Source organism: Temnothorax nylanderi, unplaced genomic scaffold, assembly GCF_030848795.1.
Source record: "Temnothorax nylanderi isolate EJ_2023f unplaced genomic scaffold, tnyl_v1.0 TNYL_tig0061_pilon, whole genome shotgun sequence".
Lineage (NCBI taxonomy): Eukaryota > Metazoa > Arthropoda > Insecta > Hymenoptera > Formicidae > Temnothorax > Temnothorax nylanderi.
The window spans coordinates 286,061-308,720 of record NW_027249123.1 but is presented as its reverse complement, the minus strand read 5'-3'; the positions used below and the strand labels follow the sequence as shown (position 1 = coordinate 308,720).

At 33.9% G+C, this 22,660-nt stretch overlaps 1 protein-coding gene across 1 annotated transcript in view; it reads left to right on the top strand.

Moving 5' to 3' along the window:
* Nucleotides 1-22,660, top strand: part of LOC139773387 (alkaline phosphatase) — a 174,055-nt gene that overhangs the window by 7,423 nt on the left and 143,972 nt on the right. The window contains exon 2 of the mRNA XM_071707806.1: nucleotides 17,084-17,331. Within this exon, the coding sequence (XP_071563907.1) occupies nucleotides 17,084-17,331 (248 nt within the window). The remainder of the gene's footprint in view (nucleotides 1-17,083; nucleotides 17,332-22,660) is intronic.

Sequence of the window (22,660 nt, the reverse complement as noted above, 5' to 3'; positions counted from 1 at the left end):
TATATAGTAGATATAGATTTTGTTCAAATTTGCATTAGCCTATGCATATCGATGTCAATTTCAGTTTGAGAGCGTTTCGCGTTACCTTTTAAATTCAGACGTTTTAAAGACTTGCATTTTTAAATATACATTTATATCAAGGACTTTCAAGCGTAATTTATTCCTTGAATTAAAATCTCTATTAATGTCAGTTAAATTTTATTGTTAAAATTTTGTTAAAATGAACTTAATTCGCGCTTAAGTGAAATATGAGGTTTTATTTACTCGCGGTCCCGAAATATAATTCGCCAAAATCGCTTAATCTTTGACGTAATATCGCAGTAATGAGAGCGCCTGCAAAATTTCCCCCAAAAAGAATGTCCATTTATAATATGGGGGGTGAATTTTAATTAAAACAAAATGGATTAAAAATTGAAATTAATGACATTAATTTATGGACGTAAGGTATACTCTTTTTTTTTTAAAGGAGAAACGGGGCTAAAAATTTGAACGTGTACTGTATTTTTTGTTATTTTAGATATGCTGAGGTCCTAATACGTTTCCAGTTGTGTGCGTGTGTCACTTGTGAACTTTTATCTTTATACTTCTTTCCAATCTCTCGCGTTAGCAGAAATCTTGTTTTTCTCAATTTTCCGCTCTTTTTCCTCGAGCGTTCGAGACATACGTAATCGTTATTCGGAGCAAAAAGATCGTTACCGGTAATAGGGCAGTACCTTGCTTTATCCAGTCGCTTCCTGCCGGTAAAATTCAGTCTTCGTCCGAATACGGAGGACAGTTGCAAGGATTCGAGCAACCGCGTACAATGCTCGGGATAATTACACGGCCGGGGCTGTCAGTTGTTCGCGTAATCGTGCATCACGTGTGGCTTCGCTGCTGATGCTGACGTCCGTATTACCAGCGGAAATGTCCGGGGAATCACTGATGAATTGACTTAACTATTAAACGCATCATGTACCATATTTGACGTACTACTGTCACGCGAATCTCAACATTCTGCAAAATTATTATATTTTTCACACAAACGATAAGAATAATCTTGAATCGATCTTTTGTTTGATCGTTATTTAGTATTGGCGCAAGATCCGATGTCGTTCCATTTACACGAAGTTATGCCACGTACAGTCTGTAGCCACTAACAAGCTTAACGTTACATCTATGCGGTTAGCTCACTTAATTGGTATGTATCAGAATCGGCCAGGGCTTCAACTAAGTTGAATACAAACTGGTCTTGAGTAACGGCTCGCTCCAAGAGTTTGACCGTTTGAGCGTATATTCATATTGTACACCAGACGTTCGCGCTGATGATATACGGCGCAAGCGGAAAGCGTTATTTCACAGTGGCTTCCGTTAAACGCGATCAGCCCTAACGTACGAACAATACTGACGCTCAAATTTAGTCCTTTGTAACGTTATATATTCAAATCATTTTCGTGACGTTACGATCGCAAAATTCGTTAATAATGGGATGCAGGACGTCTCAAGAAGTTCGACCGCAGAATTTAAACTTTGCCTTCTAGGGAGTTTTTACAATACCGTCTTTCAAATACGTATCTAAATTTTAACGTAATGATTCTCTTCTCCTATTTTCTATATATGCTCGTATAGATATCTTAAATAAACAACGAGAACAAGTAACATGAAATCATTTGAAACGAATTTTTAATAAGTGGTTTACTGATAGATTTCTCGTCACTAATTGTGGCATTTGTTTTTACATCTTTATTTTTCAAAACTTTTGTGACATCAAGTCAGTTAAGATTAACATGAATATGTATGTTAATCTTAACTGACCTGATGTCACAAAAGTTTTGAAAAATAAAGATGTGAAAGCAAATGCCACAATTACGCAAGTAAAAAAATCGAATTTAATGAAAATTCGTCGCTATACGTAAATACAAAAATAAAAGGTGTTGAGATTAAAAAAATATATTAAAATTTTATTAATATATTAGAGTGAAAATGTCGATTTTCTCTCTCTCTCTCTCTCTCTCTCTCTCTCTCTCTCTCTCTCAAAATCTTTAGTGTTAGTGTAGGAAATACGATATTGCCGTGAATATTACTGTATACAATATGGATATAACAAGCTAGGCTTGAATTACTCCATATGTCCTTTGATATGGACACTCAATACTTGGTTATTACTAATTACATGGCATCTAACGTTTAATTTCCACATTGCATCATATACGAGAGTGATAGTAAAGACACTCAGACGCAATGGTCATCAATTAGTCCATGTATTGTACAAACGCGGTACTTGGGAAGTAATTACGATTGACTGGCAACACATTCAAGTGACCAGATTAAAGCCGTATAGACTAGATACTCGAACGTTAAAGACTTCATAAGTACCAATGCATGATTGATGAAACAATCTCGTTTCTTCGTCCAGCGATTTTCTCTTGAATATTCTGAAAAAAGCTCTGCAAATCTTTTTTGCAACAGACATTAAGCACGCGTTTGTTAGATGTACTTTCTCACATTTTTGCTTTCTTTCTTTCTTCCTATTTTCAATGAGATATATACATACTCGTACTTTTGAGATAAAAGAAATAATGCAAATGCGGAGGATGTCACTAAAATAAAATAACTATTTGTCACGTGCGCAATTTATGGGCTAGTGTGCCCGATACATTATCCATCATGTCCACGGCTTAGCGATAGCCGGTGCTATCCTGCGCTTTTATGCATCCGACAAATGGAGTATAACCATACGGTCGGTAAATCAAAGGGAAATTACAATTGGAATTTTATATCGCACGCACGAGTAACGAATATGAATTATTCCTTGACTACGTGATTTTGAGAATGGCGCGCATCGTCATGAAAATCACAAACTGTCGGGCTCGCGCGTTAAATATTGAAACAATAATTTACAGTGGCGCACGAGCGAGTGAAATTTTGTAACGCCATCCGGAAAATAACATACGAGTTTTCCGCCTGTTCACGATGCAGCGCGCTATCTCGTATCGCGATAATAATTGGATCTTGGATCGAACTCGAGAAGATGGGATTATGGAGTAAATCGACTGTCTTTCGATGACGGTGTGCAATTGAATCTTTTTGTATTGCATCTAGTGCTCTCACTAAAATATTCGCTTTCAATTTTTTTTTTGGATATTCCGGTGAACGTATTCTAAAAAAATATTTTATGTTGGAATTATACGTATTGAGTCATATTATGTTTTTCATATATTTTTCAGTAGAGAAAAAACGGAAATGTCGTTTCGTTCGCTGAAAAATTCGTGATTCAGAACTTCGTAATAAAATGACACGTATCTGAATAGTGAGTTTTATTTTAAATCCAAAACCATCGTTAACAAGACCTAATTTAAAAATTCACGTTATAACAAGCTAGATTTCAGCGTTTCACGGTTTATTAACTATGCGAATTATAAATATAAAGTTTGTTCGTAAAAGGTAATAATTATTTTTTAGAAAAATATGTGCAGGCATAATAAGAGCCTAGTTAAATTAAAAATTTATATATATATATATATAAATTTATATATACATATATATAAATTTATGTATATGTGATAGAGCAACTCTTTTCTATATGCATATAAAGAACTGCTATTTACATTGTACTATTCATGCCAAACTTCGATTTAACATACTGCAGACTAAATCATGAAAGAGTTATATAAATCCACACGGCAACTCTCCAACACGCAGCAATCTCGTGCACTATATTCGGTCACGTTTGGAGTTTAGCGGACCTTTTCCGCCACTGTACCGCTTATCAGACTTCGCGGTTTATGCGCCCCTATTGGAGCCACTGCCAGGATGAAAAGAGGTGCCACGGCGAGAGACGGAAGTAACGTTACGTAAATCGCCCAGTTGGGGGTAACTTAAGTCCCACTTATCTTGCGCCGCTTAAAGTTTTCTTCGGAGCGCCTTCGTACCGCGCATTAAAATTCGAAGTCTGCGACTCCAATACAGAATTCTTCGACCGTGTCTCTCTTTCTCATTGTAGAACATGAGACCTTATAATGCTTCCGCGTAATGATCTTTTAAATAAAAAGCTTTGACACAGTTTGGCTGCTCGGATCGATCGTGAATAATAAGTGAAGGTTATTGCTTTTGTTTTTTTAAAATCGCAATTATTAAGATTGCATGGTAGTCGATTTAGTTATTAATATGGTGATATCAGAAAAATGAAATGTAGCAAAAATATTTTTACACATAGAGAAACGTATAAGAAAGAATAACGTCTGAAAAAGAATTTAGAATAAAGTTTAAATTTTAGAAGTAATATATTACGGTTTGGTTTAAGCTTGAAAATCCGCGAAAGTAGAGAAATCTTTTATATTAATATGACAAGATAGGTGCAATATATTCTTCCTAAATACATTTTTCATATACCGCAGCGAAATAAAAACGGATGAAGGTTTTAGTTTTAAGTCCTCATTTCTTTTTATAATTATATAAGTTTTTCACATCCTGTTTTTAACGTAATGAACACACCCATATACAGTTAAATCGAGAATTATGTCACAAATTGTATTTTGGTATCTCTGTCGCATAATCTATGCACTCTATATGGTTTTTCTGTCGCAATAGTTCTTTTTTATTTGGCCGGAGGGAAGAGCAGTAAACCCGAAAGGGTAAAATTATTTTCTCATGACACCGACTCTGAGTCCACGTTCCTACTTTACTGGCTGATTGTACGTGCAGGTATTTTTGGGACAGCTTATCGGGTACCGCAGTGTTGCTAAGAAAAGAGCAAAGAATAATAAAAATCGTGTTTATGAGGTTAAATGCATTGCGCAGAAGTTGGTGTGCGTTGACTAGTTTTGCTTTGCAAATATCCCGCTGTTACGCTGTTGCGTTGTTGGTAAAGTTGGCAGGATTCCGCGCGCGACACGCTTATCTGAGAATATACATTTAGAGTTGATAAAAAGAGTTATTCAATTTCTCCGTATAATCTGTATTTTAAGCGAAACTATTCTGAACATGCTTTCATATATGATGGAAATCCCAACTTTTACACACGCGCGATAACGAACAGAACGAACAGAGCGAACGAACAGAAACTTGATCTTGTTCAAATAGATTGGAGTTTCCCATTTATCTTTTGTGCAGTCATTTTTCGATTTCTCTAAGCTTTTGTTTTGCGTAGCGCGTTTCTAATGATATTCAATAATCGTATTTCCTGTGTAAGTGGTATCTAGATTGATTTTGAATCCAGTAAACTTGGCTGAATCGTTGGCATAATTGTTAGAAAATGTTGGAAAGCTCTGTCGGAATTTTGCGCAATTAGAGTTACTCTGGCTGTGATTTCGATCATCTCAACTTAGCCAATTAAATTTGAGTGATTGTGAAATTATGGAGATTATCTAAATTTCGTTACTCGCCAATCACCGAAACCACAGAACTCATTATAGTGAATCCGTATCTTATGTATTTAAATCACGTTTTGAATCATTCATCTCTCACGTGGTTCGTTATATGGAAAATAACTTCATTTATATGCGATGTAATTCTATTGCTACCACACAACAAATTATATCACCCTTCGGTATAATTTTGCTAGCCGCAATATTGGATAATTTTGCTCGGCTAACTTTGTTTTATGTTCGAAGATTGGCTTTAACAATTAGCTGTTTAATAACGCAGTCATTGGTAAACGTACCTCCAAACTGAGTATGTAAATGAAATTACAATAAATTTAGATGAAGCATTCCATCTTCTTATTTACATTTCTCGCAGATAAACTTTCTCAGGATACACAAAGGAAGTTTTAGAATTATATTAATATACATGTATATAGATTTTTTATATGGAATCGTTTTTATATACAACTTTGGCATATTAAAGTATTAAAGTACTAAATCTTAAAAATTTAGAAATATTTATATTATGAGTGAGTGTAACATACATAGGCTTTAAGTATATTTAATTTTTAAGATTTAATATTTTGATAATTAAGTATTAAATCAACTCGTAAGTAATATGAAGCTTTTTTAAGCTTAATTTTTCAAGATGAGCAACAAAAAAAGAGTTTATAAGTTTTCTAAAATTTAATTTGTCAAAAACCCTATAATTTTTAATTACTCGTAATTGATTAACAGACTAGTTTTGTGATATTCTTTATATTTCTTAGTGAATTTAAAGTTAATTGCTTTTTCTTTTGTGTCATTGCTTTCTATTGAAAGTAGATATCCAATAAGTTAATCGTTTAGACTTGTTCCAATAGACTTTTACTGTAATAGTCAGTGAACATGAAATATTGATTTTTATCGAATATATCGTGGCAATACTGTATTGGTACTTATAAGAAACTATTTCTTTCTATGTGAAAGATTATGATTTCCAACATTAAGAATTCTTTTCTCTCTTTGACCTAATTGATTTTATATACATTACATTTTCATTTCTTTAGTAAATGGACGGTTTAATCTTTTAAATTAACATTTTAAGAAATTAAAATAAAAAATGACCCATATGGACGCACTAGAATATGAAACATGAATTTTATACAGTGTTCAAAATAGAATTGCTCGTTCCAAATTTCTCCGATTTGCTTATATTTTGCACAGATTTTGTAGGTTGTAAATAGACTTCGTGAATCTCGGTTGAATTCTTGCTTTTTATTTTGCACGATGGACCAAGTGACTAAGATTATCAGGTGATTTCTTCCATGGATATAAATCGCCTAATAACTAAAGTAAAATTTTAGCTCAACTTAATTATCTTTATCCCGTATATATATCTATGTCTATATCTGTATCTCTCTAGCTTTCTATCATTCCTCTCTTATTTCCGTTTTTTCCTATTATATTCCTTCTTTTTTCTTCTCTCTCTCTCTCTCTCTCTCTCTCTCTCTCTCTCTCGCTCTCTCGCTTTCTTGATGTATTTATGTATGTATCTTCCTTTCTCTTTTCCTGTATTCTTCTTTAGCTGTTGGACTGTACCTTTCTATTTCTCGTTCTACATCTGAGCAGCCGCAACGTCGTTACAACCTTCATAAAACTTTGTAACCGTGCGAAGTTTCTGCGAACTTTGAAATTTATTCGCACCTAGTTTATTGGCATCGCGCGAGAGGATCGGCAGTCGTAAACGTTATCGTGCAGCAGGCGCATTCGATTCTATGACGTTACGAGGAAAAGTGAATCTTTCAAACTGATCAGTGTCAAGCTCGAATTCGATTGATACGATTTTAATAACATCGGTGCAATTTAAACATCGTGAAGTAGATATCGATAAGACAAAAAAGCAGGATGAACGATCTGTCACTAATGTCCTTTAATTTTCGGTAATAGTTGATTAATGGAGACGAATGAGATGAATAGAAGTAAACGTCTTATGCTCGAGAAATATAAAGTTTTTATAGTTTTATAATATATTGATTCTCCTGAATTGTGCTCTTCCTGTTACAATTTTGTTAATTTATGCATATATTATACATATATTAAAGTTTCGAAAAGTATGATTTTCTTATATTAATAGTCTTAAATTTCTCGCTTTTTAGTTTTATGAATAAATGTGCTTTGAAAGTTTCGCTACAGTAGGACTTTTATTTCACGTTCAACTTTTATACGATGTTTGATGGCAAAAAGTAGAAAATTTTACTGCAAAATGTACTCAGGATCAAAGTGTAAATCTATTCATTCTGTTAATAAATAAATAGAGTTAAAACTTGATATTTTCTGAATGGGTCTATACTCATTTTTATTTATACCGATGATCCATGCATATGAAAAGTGCTCGCGTGCTCAACGGCACGATGCATAAGAAATACAATCTCACGAGTAAACCGAAAAACTTTATTGTTGCATTTTTATTCTGTTTCACGATGGTGTCCCGCGATCATAAATATCCTTTCGTATACGTTACAAGCTCGGGAAAAGGGCACGAATATTTCATAGTGCGAAATATACGGATTTAAATGGTAACTGCATCTGTTGCTGAACTATGATCACTAAATCAATGAATCTATCAAACATTTGCTTTTGCGTAGATTGGGCAGTTTGACCGATATTTAGATCCACTTTTGGATATTTTACAAAAGAAAAAATATGTATAATTAATGTTAAAAACATAAATAACTTATTTGACATGTATGGTCGGCTTTTATAAATGCGAGAATAGTTTATTCAAAAAGTTGACGGTAAATTTGGTCAAAATCGGTTTATTGAACAATAGCAATCATGAAATTTCTACAACGTATACGATAGAAAAATTATTTTTTTCTTAATTATACTTTTATACTTTTAAACATTATGAAAAAGCTTGTTAGCAGGAAACAATGTAAAAAAGCTCGGATAAGTTCACAACTTGTTTGCTGATTTTGCGTTGTGAATTATCATGGTTTGAAAGCACTTTTTGAAAAATGAGTGACCTGCAGTTGCATGCAATTTATCTGTATGTATTTTCCATTAAATATTTTAAAGGTACAAAAAATTTTTATCAGAAAGAACGTATTTCTGAATTAGTTATTTGAATTTTTTTCTCTTTTATTTGATGAGCTTGTTTTAAACGCTTTATAATTTTTATCAGAAATCAAATAATTGATTCTATTCTGTTTATAATTTTATGTGTCCTAATGTAAAAAATATTTTATGTGTTTGTAAAATTATTTTATGTGTAATGTAATATAAAAATAGTTATAATTTATAAAATAATATATGATAAATTTATAAAATAATAATTTATAAAATATATGTTATAAAAAAACAAGATTACGCATGTATTTATTTTAATATAAAATATAAATTAAAATATATACATAATACATACATATAATAGAATGGCATATAAATTACAAATAGAATGACATATTAGATGCAAATATCTAAAGTGAGCTTTACAATTATAAACTGGGTTCTGCATGCGTCGTACAATGAAGCTCAAATCTTTATTCGATTGTGAATTTGAGTGCTTAAATTAAGTTTTACATAATATCTTATTCTTCATTTAACTTGAAGTGTGAACCTTACTTTACCAGAATTTCATCCAAGAATTAGTTATAGAAAGATATTTAATCCCGAATATTAAAAAGTTGTGAAGAGAGATGGGATACGATCAAACTTTCCTTAAGGAAAAGTCGACTCTAAATTGCCTAAAGAATTCATTGATGTAAAGGAGTGCAAAAAATTTGAAATATTTTACATAGAGATAGTTAGGTCCTCTCTTATTTAATTATGTTAGTGATCCTTTCGACGTACGCTAAACAATATGTAGGATATATCCTGCAATCATACCCAATTATGAATTTTATTTATAAAAATAAAACAGAAGATAATTTATTCTCTTTGATATAGAAATCAAGTTTGTTTGCGAACACTTTTTGTGAAGTTGCACGCTGTTTTTTAATGATCTGCCGTATAATTGTGCTCGAAATATTTGGAGCGTTCAACTTTGCGAAAAATATCGTCCTTCAATCAGAACCAGGGCAATTAACCTGCCACGGGCAGCGAAGCAATCAACGTGCAAAGTAATCTCTCACGCAGCACGCGAGATCCTTCGATATTTTCACTGCAAGCCTTTGACGCGTGATACTTTCTGAAATTGGTCGTGTCACAGTGCGGAGGGAATATGCCGAAGCTGAACTCGATCCGGTTCGAATTTATATCGCGCGAGTTCTCGACGCGACCCCGATCGCACTGAGTTTATTCGGCGAATGCGTCCAAGCGGAAAAATGGTAATGGCTCGTTAAAAAGTGAGCAGCCGAATGTACGCGCGCCCTTTGGAAGCGCGGATAGTCATCGGCGCGCTCTGCATTGTAAATGGCATCGCCACGACGCGACGCGACGCCGCGCCGCGTCTAATAGGAAGCGGGACGTCAGTCCCCGTTAAAAGGTGTGGCGTGTGAAAATCTGCGTGGTTACCCGCAACTTTTCCCTCAGTCATCCAGATATCTGCATCGTAGATGCGGCAGGTTAAAAGATTCCCGCGGCTTTTCGCTTCCGCCACAGAGAGGTTGACGATAAATCTAGTCGATCGTTTGTAAATATTTAATCTTTGCGTCCCGATTTTGTTTGCACACAACTTTAGTTTTGCTATACTATGATTTTTGTATTAGTTTTTATTTGGAAATGGTCATTTATAAAACGCATTATATGTGTGCAAGGCTACGAAAGGAATTATTAAATCATTCTATTAATTATAAACGAAATTTTGAGAAATATATGCATTATATAGATATTATAGATTTTCACATTAGATTCTAAGAAAGGTATTTGTATATATTTCTATTCACTGTAACTGCATATATGTATACATATACATGTAAACATAATATATATGTATATATATATCTCGTATATTATGATGTATAAAACGTGAAAGTATGAACTTTGATATATCCTATTCGCCGAGCGATTTGTAGCCACTGGCTGAGATGCAAACCTTTTATATCGAATTTTCGATATGAAAAGCCTGAATCCCGTATACTATCGTCGCAATACAGGACATCCGCATAATTCGAAATCGCGCGTACGACGTAATTCCCCCGGAGACATCCTCGGGATATTCATTCCTTAAACATTTCTGTCCACGTTCCCTCGAATTCAATCATCGGAATTTCATATCTCGCGGCTGTGCTCGCATCTTCCCGCGCAATAATTGTCATACATTAGGCATATTTAGCTCCGTGTACGTGTGTGCGTGAATTGTGTAGTTAATTTCTGCTCCAAACGAGAAGTTACGGCTGAATAATTAATAGATACGAGCTACGACAGCAACGTTTGGTTAACCGCCGGCGTGTTAAGCTCTTCTTGTGTTTGTATCATGAGCGGTGACCTGAGTAAGCGGTAATTACAGTAACTCGACCGCGCGCGCGCGGGAAATATATATATATATATATATATATATATATATATATATATATTGTACGAAAACCCTCTATTATCACGGTAATTCTTCCGCGATAGTTTTCGCCTTAATTACGAATTTAGCGGGATTGAAACGCACGGTTCTTTAACGCTATCGTAAACTCCTGCTAGAATTGTTTTCTTACACGTACACGATCTCTCTCGCGTTATCTCCGCGCGCGCGTAATGTGATTTCCGTGATTTCTCGACTACATAAATAAAACGATGTTGAGTGCGCCGGGTATAAACCTGAGGGAACGATAATGTTGTTTCGGTTAAGTTGCACTGTAGTTTCGGGCGACATGCGCAGTAACGATGGAAAATTAAAGTTGCAATTCGCGATTGCAACCGATTCGCAGAATCCGTTTCTCGTCGGTGAAAAAAAAAACCCAGTGCAAGCCACATTTCGACATCATCGTTTACGATTTCACGACTGCATCTACGAAAATATCGCGAACTGTTGCACGGCCATTTAACGATCGCGTACAGTCAATTCCATTTTTCAGTTGTCTAACAAAATAAAAAAATAAAAAAGAAAAATCGTTTGGTATATACGCTTCGCCAATTTTGACGAGTACATCGTTCCGAACAAGAGATAGATGTTTTTTTTCTGTGACTATTTGTAGAGTCAGGAAAGATACGTCAAGTTTATTTAAGCCCTTTGATTCTGGATACATTCGAAACTACTAGAAAAATATAACCAATCACTTCAAAATTTATTTACAGTACATTGAAAAAAATATTTCTCTCTGCTTTTGCTTTTTGAATATTAAAATCTTTATACGTTTTACGGTTGGACTCACAATTAATCGTCGAAGAAAACTATGTTCGTACAATATGCTATTTTCGTGTGTAATATGTAAATTGCTCCCAACAGGACGAATAGGATGCTAGAAGCTATTTGAAATGAAACTTGCGGAACTTGAAGTCTCTTGAGAATTTCAGATCTCGGCTTATATTAATTACGAGACCAATCAAGCTATACATATATACACTTAATTTATTTATATATGCCTTAAGGTCAGGAACGAATCAATTATGGGTTTAAAGATTTTACATAGCGCATACTTGGTAACAAAAGATTTTTGTTACCAAGTATGCATTTTAGAAACAATATCCGAAATGATATTATGAATCACAGAACTAATTGGATTTTACATATTTATCGAATACTGAATATATGATATAAATGTAATATCGTTTTTCTCCAAATAAAATAGAATATTTTTTTTATTGTGATTTATTGATATGAAGGCAATTGTAAATATTTTTGCTTCTTAATTTCTGCTGCTATTCTTAATTTTATTTTACATAAGGTAAGTCGGGGGAAGATGTCAGCACGTTGAAGATGCAATTTTATTAATGTATCGTTCATTATCCGAAAGGTATAGTAATATTTGTTAACGTGAAATTGTTCACACAATGAGTGATGCATGCAATTTTTATCGTGTTAAATTCGAAAAATCTGCGAAAATTTATTTAAACGAAGTGATGAGTAGGGTTCTTATAATATTGTACTCTTGTTTGTTAAAATTTTTATTAAGTATGGGTACGAGATGCCAGTTTTGCACAGATAAACATATAATTATATAAACATTTTACGGTAACTTTTAGGACGATTATTTTCAGCAGTGTTATATGTAAACGCTTAAATATCATCTTGCAAAAATTTCGAAGCGTTGTCATTATTGGTTTGTTCATATTTCTATAATATTTCTTGACTATGGCATTTTCCTCCGACTTTTTTTATGTATGTAAAATAAAATTATCTCTCTCAATACAATTCTGAGAAATATACATATAAACTTGAATTTTATTTGCTGCAAAAAATTTTATAATTTTTGTTTCTGTAAAGATAATTTTGTCACACATTTTAAGTGCAGACATTAGAAATTATCGTAACGTAATTTGTATAATTAACGAAATTTACATACAAAATTTGGGGATGTGAAATTTCGTGTGTGAAACTATAATACGATTTACATTCGGCAATTTCTGCGACAGATTGCGGCAGAAAGTTCAAAGCTTTTCCATATTAATAATTTCTTAAAAAAAAAACGTGCCTGCGCGACATTAATTATGATTCAGTCTTTTATGCTTAATATTACTGCATATTCCGTGTCGGTATCAAACGACTTTTTACCGTGAAATTTTGCGAAGTGTTTAAGGGAACGTGTTTCAAGAAAAAAAGAAAAGACTTTAAGCTTGGATGTCGATGCAATTAAAATTAGCCGTGTGTAAATTATTAGGTCTTTGCAGAATCTTCAAAGGTGTTCGAGGCAGCAGCAAGCAGCAGGCGTTGTACACTCGTAACAGCTTTCGTTTGATCATAGAGCCTGCGTTGTGACTGCCAATGAAACCCGCCCTGCAGCCTTCTTTGCGCGACCTAATCTTTATTCTGCGTCGAAGTTTTCGTAATTCTTATCGTAGTTGCCTTCCATTTTTCTTGACGACAAAAATTTAGACTATACGGAGGATCCGGAAAAAGGACGCTTTTAAGAGTATCTAGCGAAGTTTGCCCTTTAAAAGGAACGTTCTACTTTATGTTTTCTTAAGTTGGTTGCAGACCGAGGGAAAAATCATTCTTCGTAAAATTGATTATGCATTAAGGATGGTCGCAAGAACGTGAGTTTCTTGAATTTTTTTCTGGAATATGTTATGAAAAGTTGTCCTTGATTAAATTAAAAAATAGATTCTTACATTATCGAAAAGTATTACAAAGATTATAAGAAGTTTTTATGGATCAAAAAAATTTTTTTTTTATTGTAATGTAGTCAGAAAATGTGAAAAAAAGATTTATTTTTATTGTACATACGTACGTCCCTCAGTATCTTTGTCGTATTAAAATCTTTATTTAAAAGAATCAGTATAGTGTGATTATTGAAATCATTATTAAAGTGTTTTATCAAATTTGTATAAGAAGATAAGCAGCAGAATCTTTTGACGATTTTCTTCCTTTCATTTCCTCGCCTCTCTTTTTCATTTTTTAACAATTCTTTTTAATGCTACCCCGCTTTGCTAATGTCTTCTCTACTATCATACTCACGCACTTAACAATCGTATTTCGCATAAGCGTACTGGTGTAATCCATTTGTGTGCTGTGAATTTTTAAGCTGGAAATTTTACTGCAGCGTTTTTGTGGTCGCAAAGGGTCGTTGCCATTTAACATCATCTTATAGCAAGGATTTCACCGTGAGATATAAAATTTGAATGTCGCTGGGACTTTGTCAGTCTCCGTGCGCGGTAATATTGATAATTGGGTTACCGCTATTATAGCTGTAATCTGGTTCGCTGCATTCGTAATACTCACAAGCCTCGATAAAGCTATTTAAATAGAATTTTATATATCGTCATTGTGTACATATCTGGATGTCGAGGAAATACATTTACGCATCGAGGGATTATGCGATTGATAATATGACTGTATACGAGCATTGCGTTTTACGTAATCGTCGGCTTAACCGATAAAACATTTAAATCTCTAAATGTTTTAGTTACTTTGAAATTGCTTGCACAACAGGATTTATCTTCTAATTAATATCGAAATAAAAGAAGTCTATAGTATAATGAAATATAAAAGAAACCTTTGAAGACTGACCATACTATTCATACTACTTATAATCTGTTTCGATGTACAAGTGCATTTCTTTTTGTATTAATTTGGTTATTTAAAATTCGATATTGTTATTAAATAATATTTGCCAATTGTTGCGTTTATTAATTAAAAATATATTTCTACATATTTTGATTCGCTTGCAAAATATAATCGCGAGTTATTAATTGTATAGGAATGTTCAATGATTGCGGTTGATGCGATAAATTAATGAACTCCATTTAATAAATTGCGAAATTTATAAAATGATTTTATTAGCTTGGGGAATTGAGTATTTTTTCATTTTGCGCTGATTGTAAATTGTTTTCGAATTGATCCAGTCGTGGTCAACGTCAACAATCGTCATTAGAATGACGTTTGTGTTGCATGAAGTATTATTAATCAAACTTTGTGATAGAGTTAAAAATGTAAAAATTACTTTCATGCCGTTCAGCTGAGATATGCAAACGCGAGCTCGTCACGTCCAAAAATGCATAGAAATGTTGTGATCATGCCGAGCAATTCCTATCCCGCGGAATATATTTCAACTATGTTCTCGTCTCGTCCGACACGAGTTTCGAGACCATTTCTCACGAAAAACCCATCAGACTTTCACGATGCGCGGATTAACGACATGCGGCAAGAATCAGCGGAAGTGCGAGTCGACAGATAAAACATTCGCGAATAGTGCGCCCCGCGTATTTTCGCGCTGCGGGCTGTCGGCGTCGCCGTCGTACGGCGTTTGAATTTTCCATGAATTAGCTGGAATAGTGTAGCTGCAGGAGAATTTCTGCTTCTTCGTGTACCGGTTTAAGTTCCGGATGGGTTAGTTCAACGCGCAACGTCTTTGGTAGGGTGCTGGATAAACGGGCAGATAGATAGGAGTTTTATTCAGAATCTTCGAGCGTTCTCAGGATTACACGAAGAGTCGGGGAAAAAGTACGGATAAACTCTGTAACCGCTCGCGCGAAACTATAAAATATTCTTGAAGATTACTTTACTCATATGATTCATTGTGTGTTGTTTGAATCACAGGAGGAAAGAGAGTTTTATCAGTGGGTTCAGTGACTCCGATCATATCCTATTTCGATCCGATCGATTGTTTTTTTCGAAAATCCGTTACCGCGTTGGCTTGTGACATTTTATGGATCATGTTGAAACGATTCAACTTATCCATTATCGAGTCCATTAACAGAGAATAGCTATGGGAATCGGAGAAACCGCAACCGCACGGAGGGTTTCGTTTGCCGCAGTTCGGAGAAACCTCCATTTTCGGTAAACCTATTGCTTCCGGCAATATCGTTGTCGAGCTTTAAACGGAATCGTTTAACGTTAAAACCTTAAAACTTGCTTGACACGCGACTCTACTTAAGACGCTGCACATATTGCGCTGCACATTTGCGCGATATAAAATAAATATAAACTTTGCAAGATTTCTTCAGAATTTCTTGATTGCTTTAAGTCTCTGCCACAATCTTTCTTATATTAAATATACTTATATTTACTTTACTTATATCAAATATACTTATGTTAGTATTTGTGAAAGATGCTAAAGACTTGAAATTATTAATATACTAAATGTCAAGTGATCTAGGAAACATAATTATTTCTTTATTATTGCTTTCGCTATTTTAAGATTAATTCCTATTGTACCATTTTTTTTCTTCTTGTAAGATATATACATAATTAGCAAATGGAAAAATATGTTATTCGTTTCTCTCGTAGAGCTCTTTCTCCAACGAGAACAATTATGATCATTTGACTGATATTAAGATCGAGGGTTTGCTCGCGGTTCCTGCTCGCTTTTGCTGATTGGAAAGAAAAAATGATAAGAAAAGAAGTGTATTTGAAGGAGACATGAGCTTTCTATGCTATTATACATTCTTTGTCTTATTGTTCGTTTAGATAAGTGAAGATAGTTGAAGAGAAGCCTATAATTGTTTTCTCTTAATGTTTGTACTTTTAATGATTGGGATACTCTTAAGTGAATACGCATTAAATTGGCATATTAAACGGATGTATCCTTAAATGGATATATTAGTTATTTCGTATTTTTTATTTGGTATTTTTAAAGTTTTATGAATGATTTCTTTTGCACTAAAAGACAATCAAAAAATAACATTATAAATTAATTTTATAATAGATATCTAATTATAAAATAAATAACAACAAAATGTATTAATTTTTAATCGGACCGTATATTGCATGATTTCAATACAGTTTTAAATATTTTTATATTTTTAATAAACAATTGTAATATGTCGGCCATTTCGCGACGCCAAATATTTCTTAGATGAAAAATCAACAACGGTAACTTTATCAGGCTTTTGCGCGGTAAAAACTATTGTGCTAGAGGATTAAAGAGATATATGGCATAATAGGAAGGGGAGAAAAAGAGAAAGAGAGAAACGAGGAAGAGAGAAAAAAAGAGAAACCAGACGGCATCATCCCGAATATAATTTCAGTTTACGTATCGGGGGGAGGGGGAGGGGGGAGGGGGAACGCAGAACGACTCTGCGTAAATACAAACTGCAATGTTGACCTGCCTTTTCTGAGACTCGAATCCTGTTACGTACGACCCACGGCGATGTTTCATTTCGCAATTGTGACGATGTCGCCGATCCGATTACATCGCTCGCGCGTGATATATATCGGGCCTGTTTGTTCGCAGAGAGGGAAGTCTGGTATGAAGCGGCGACGCGGGCGATCGAGACGCGGATCAGGGAGGCAGCGAGCAGCAGCGTCAGCGGCACGACGCCGCCGGCCGGGGTGGCGCGCGGCGTCGTCCTCTTCGTCGGCGACGGCATGGGGATGAGCACCCTCACGGCGGCGCGGATCCTCGCGGGTCAGCGGCACGGGAATCCGGGTGAGGAGACGCAGCTCGCGTGGGAGAGCTTCCCGGCGGTGGCGTTGGCGCGGGTGAGTACGAGAAAGCGCAGATTGTTTTTTCGTCTTTTTTCTTTTCTCGGAAACGCGCACGTAAAACCGTTGCTTTACGTGCATCAAATTTGTTGCGGTAAACTGTCCGTGGTCGAAGCAGGCAAATCGTTAAATTGGCGCACGTAAGACCGACGATTTACGTGTTGCGCCGAGTTTGCTGTAAATTGGAAATTGAAAAATGTCTTCGAACAAACGAAAACAGCGTTTTGTATAACACGAGTTATACTTCTTAAAACATAAATTTCCGGTATGCGCAGCGGCCTAAAGTTTTGCGTTCGGGGCAAATTCTATTTTAGTAAATATAATAAAATACTCCGATTACTCGGACACTGGTTATTTAAACGTCGATTATCTTTGATCGCGATGGTCGAACATGTATAGGTATATGAACAGAAATCTTAATTTACATCAAAGCTGCATATTTTGATTATATTTATTTTATTTATATTCTCCTGTTATATTCTCTCTTAATATTTCGTGCTTGTTTTCCTTTTTTTTTGAGAATGTATATAAATAATCGATATAGCAAGTATATTACTTCAATCCGTCCGGATATTTGGCGTCTTATTGTATAACCCCTCTTGTTGACTTGGCGAATTCCTTGGTAAAGTTAAATTTTTCTTCGGTAAAAATAGGATCGAATATTATTTCGCAGAATTCAATTTTTTGCATGAAATAGTTCGATAACTATGCATGAAATGAAAATTGCTATCGAGATAAAATACACGGAAAATAAAATAAAAAATAAAATATTGTTATTTATCCGCATTACATGGATTAAACTTTGATTTCCAATGGTTTTTAATTAAAATGCTGCTGCTGTCTCGACATTTTTCTTAATTAGGCGATTTTTATGGTCGAAAATGATTACGACACACATAATGCCTACAACACCTACGACTTATACTGTGAGAACTATCGCGCATACGTGTTTTTCTTCCGATCATGACGCGGATAACCTGGAGAAATTGCTGATGGCCGTTTAATATGCGCGAAGAAAAAAATTCAATGTGCTGAATTCACTTCGTTAAGGCAGCGAGATATTTGCATGGAAATTTAATCGAAACGTGTGTACACACCCTTGCGCATGGATCACAGATCGCTTATTCGTATTTTAATTAAGCTAATGGTTAAACGCTCGTGTGTCTGCTTTTCTTTTGTTTATTGTCGCGGACATCTTCTGCACCGCGCACTGCAAACCAAAGTATTCGCGTATATTAATATCCGCGTCGTATTTAATTAATGTAATTAATGTAAAATCTGTTGGTCTTGTTTTGCCAAACAAGTTTGTTAAAACTCGTATCCCTTCGCTTTATTTTCCCATCTCTTGACATGTGTCAAGATTTATTCGTTAACTATCTTTCGATTTTTCCTTGATTTTCCCCGGTGAGCAAAGGCACGTCAGATTAAAAAAAATTTTTGCCGAAGACCCTTCGGGATTGAGAAAACCACTCGGTATTGCTTGAAGATTTATTTATCATTGGCACTCTCCTTTGTCATTATAACAGAACTGAAGATTTATAACAGCTTTTCCATCTGTCATTTTTCATAATATTAATTTATTAGCTCCATAAAGCTTGAGAATAAATATTCTCCTTAATCTCTGGCACTTTCTTTGATCTCGCCACTGAAGAATAAAAAAATAAAGGATAAATATTGTCGCGTATCGAATTTGTTAAACGTATTTATTATTCTAGATATATTTATGATACTCAGAAACCGTAATTAGAATATGAAGAAAAACTGTTTATTTTTGAGAATTTTATGCAAACAGAAATGTAATATATGCTATCTTGCTATTATTTTACTGTGTTATTTCCATATAGGAAAATCTATAGGAAAATACACAAATGGATATATAATCTTTTTCGAGATTTTAAAAATATATTTTTTTAAATTTACCATATCTAAATGTAAATTAAATAAGCCGATTTATCTTACGCTATTTAGCATTTTTAATAATAAAGTAGAATGTTATTTAAGCTAATTCAATCTCAAGAATTTAAATAAGTAATGAAATTTTATTATAGATAAGATAAAAAATTTTTTTTTATTATAATCTAATCTCAACTAAATTTTACAAGAATTTAATTCAGGATTTATTCATTAAGATGCTCTGCTTTAAAGATTAAATGCATTCCCTAAGAAGTTTTTATTAAAAGAGATTAACTTTAAATCTCGTAGCATTTACAGATTATTCGGCTAAAAAAGTAATGTTAATACGGCTGTATAAATAAACACTTATTATTATAATATAAATATGGATTATATGTGTTATAAAAAACGAAATTTTTCGAAACGAAAGAGATCAAGTACATAGAATATTTTAAAAATAATGTATGTGTTTGAGAATTATTATTATTAATTATAATTATCAAACCTATAAACGCGTATTTTTTGGCATTATCGTTAAAAAACTTTCATGACTTTTAGTCAACCATTTTTTTTTTATTTTAGAGAAAATCTAAAGTTTTAAAATTGTCTTAAGAAACAAATAATCATACGTATAATAATAATATGTATAATAACTATTCTAACACGTTATTGTTATATTAATAAGAGTTTTTTTGTTAAATATCGTACGATGTACATGGCGTAGTTTCGCAAAAATGCATGCCCAAGATCAAGGTACACTTTCTAAACTCGAAATTATACATGACGTGCTACAAGCGATCCGTTGTCGGAATTTGTTTTCCGTAAGGGGATTCAAACATCCATCACGAATGATATCAGTGTTTGCGCACAAATGTAAAATCGTATATATGTATTATCCCCTCACGTGTTCGTCGTGTATCGTTCTGTTTCCCATATCGAATTCTTTCGTACTTTTTACTCCGAGAGTGGCGCATTCCGAAGTCATCGAGAAGCCATGGAACATGAAACTTCTCCAGTGAAGTCCCGGAGGATTTTAACACTCCAACTCCAACCAATATTGATTGCGGGTTTACTTATTACCCGGGTTGATATAATCTCGCCTTCTGTTTTCTTAAACCGAAGTTGAAAGCGAACGAGTTTGAAGTCGAAGTAAAGCTTTTGAATTTATACGACTTCCGGAGAATGTAAGATGCGCACACATGACGTTCAAACTTTACTGAAAAATTTCTTTTATAATTCAACTGGGTCATCTCTCCACTTTCTTACGGCGAAAAGTGTCGCCAGACGTTATATAAACTTTTAACTTTCGTGCGCCTTTTAAAATTTATGTCGATTTAACAATAAGCTAATTTGTACAAATATCGATTTTGCCGTTGCATTCTCTGTCGATGGTGAGGAGTAAATATTATCTCTGCGAATTGAAGCGCGTTCGCGGTCCCACGACGTGCACAACCTTTTCTTTACCTCGTAATTTTTCTTGTTCTTTGTTAAGTAATATTATTGTTTCTCGTTCCTCTCTCTTGTCGTCTCTAGCACTCTTGTTCCTCGGTGACGCACCTGGGAAACGTTGTTGGTCGGGAACAAAGTTTCTCGAATAGTCTCCTGGGAACTTCCTTGAAGGACTAGACTGGTGTTGATAGGGGACTTGTTTATTTTCGTGCAGATGTAAGCCGGATAGCGTTTATAACAGTGAACGAAAACAAAGTACAAGCTGCATACGTAAATATAGTTGGGCCATATTTAGGTAGGTGAGGTAGTAAGCGATCAACCGCTATGCCTGAATTTGTATAGCGTTATATATAGGATCTTTAGGTTTTAATTACAAATTCGATTAATTGATGAGGCGACATTTACAGAGCAAATATTGTTAATTTTCCTTATAAACATGTCAAAACTGGTTGGCCAGCGTAATTTCTCCAATCTCCAAGATCACCAGATCTCACATTACTAGAGTTTTATATTTTTTTTATTGTAACTTTTTAATAAAATTTCTATGGATCTATGTTTAAAATTTTTTTCTTAATTTTACACATAGAACACACTAACGTAGTTTGGCCATTAAAAAACCTAAGACATCCTGTATATACTCTAGAGTTACGAGACAACATTGGTTTCATTAATAATAATTTTCTCAAAGAATGAACTGAGAAATCAATTATCGGAAAAGTTAATGTGTCTTCCATATATTTTGATAAACATAATTTCAATTTATAATCCCAGAAAGGAATTTATATTCCATTTTGTTAGATTTTTCAATGTTATCGAAGATATACATTTATATGTCCAAGATGTAATAACGTCAAACTTATAAAATTTTTTTATTTCTGTCTTTTATACTAGTGGTATAAAAGTCTAACTTTATTATCTTTCCCGCAGAAAACTTTTCTGAAATATTGTTCTTGACGTTTGAGATTGTTCATGTTTTGGATACCTACGTTAAATGCAAACGAAAGCGTAATGGATAATAAAATATATTATATCATTTGTGAAATTAGCGTTTGATTTTTGAATGTCTAACGCATGTGATTGCCCGGCGCAATCGACTGTTAACCTTAAGCATTAACCGATCATCAAATTACATGACACCTGCACGATTGGGTATACACTTCGGCGGTAGCCGCGCATCACCGGTCTAACGATTTATCGTCGAAACACGTAGTGTGTGACATTTATCAGGATAATAATTAATTGTGGGTTGCGCAAGGGGGGCCGCGGATGACTAATGGCTAAACCACCCAGGCACATTGAACCGACATCGATCACTCGCGTATTTGCTATCTTTGAAACCCTTGCAAAATATAAATTGTGATTTTGCTGTTTTCAAAGTATATTTGGAGCTAGTTTGTCCTGAATAGGATAACTACACTACGTGTTCGAAATTAAGATTTTTCTCAATCGCACCGCGTGTTAATTACATGCAAGATCGCGAACTCCACGTTGATTCACTTTAGAACCTTTTGTGGAATGAATTGGAATAAAATTAATCCTCTATGATTCTTTTTATCAATTTTTTCAATCTTGTAAATGAGAAATTTGGATTTTTCTTATTTTTCCAAAACTTGTTAATCAATAATTTTGAATGAAATACGCATACTTGTAAATTTTATTAATATTTTAAAATAGTTTTATAGTGTTTATTCAATATCATGCCATTTACAAATTATCAAATTTATTATCCTTTTCTCAACATTTGTACAAAAACTCACTAATGAGAAGAATAAATAAATTCATTACTAAGTTTAATAAAGATAATTAAATAATTAATTAATTAAGAATAATTAAAAAGCATACTTGGCGCGAGACGCTATCGCGTTTCTTGTTAGTATGATCAAAGCGAGAGAGAATTAAGATTAAATACAATCTTTCACTAGATCTTTGTAATTAATAGTATCTTTATTAACGTATGGTAAATTAAATTTTTAAGGTAGCATTA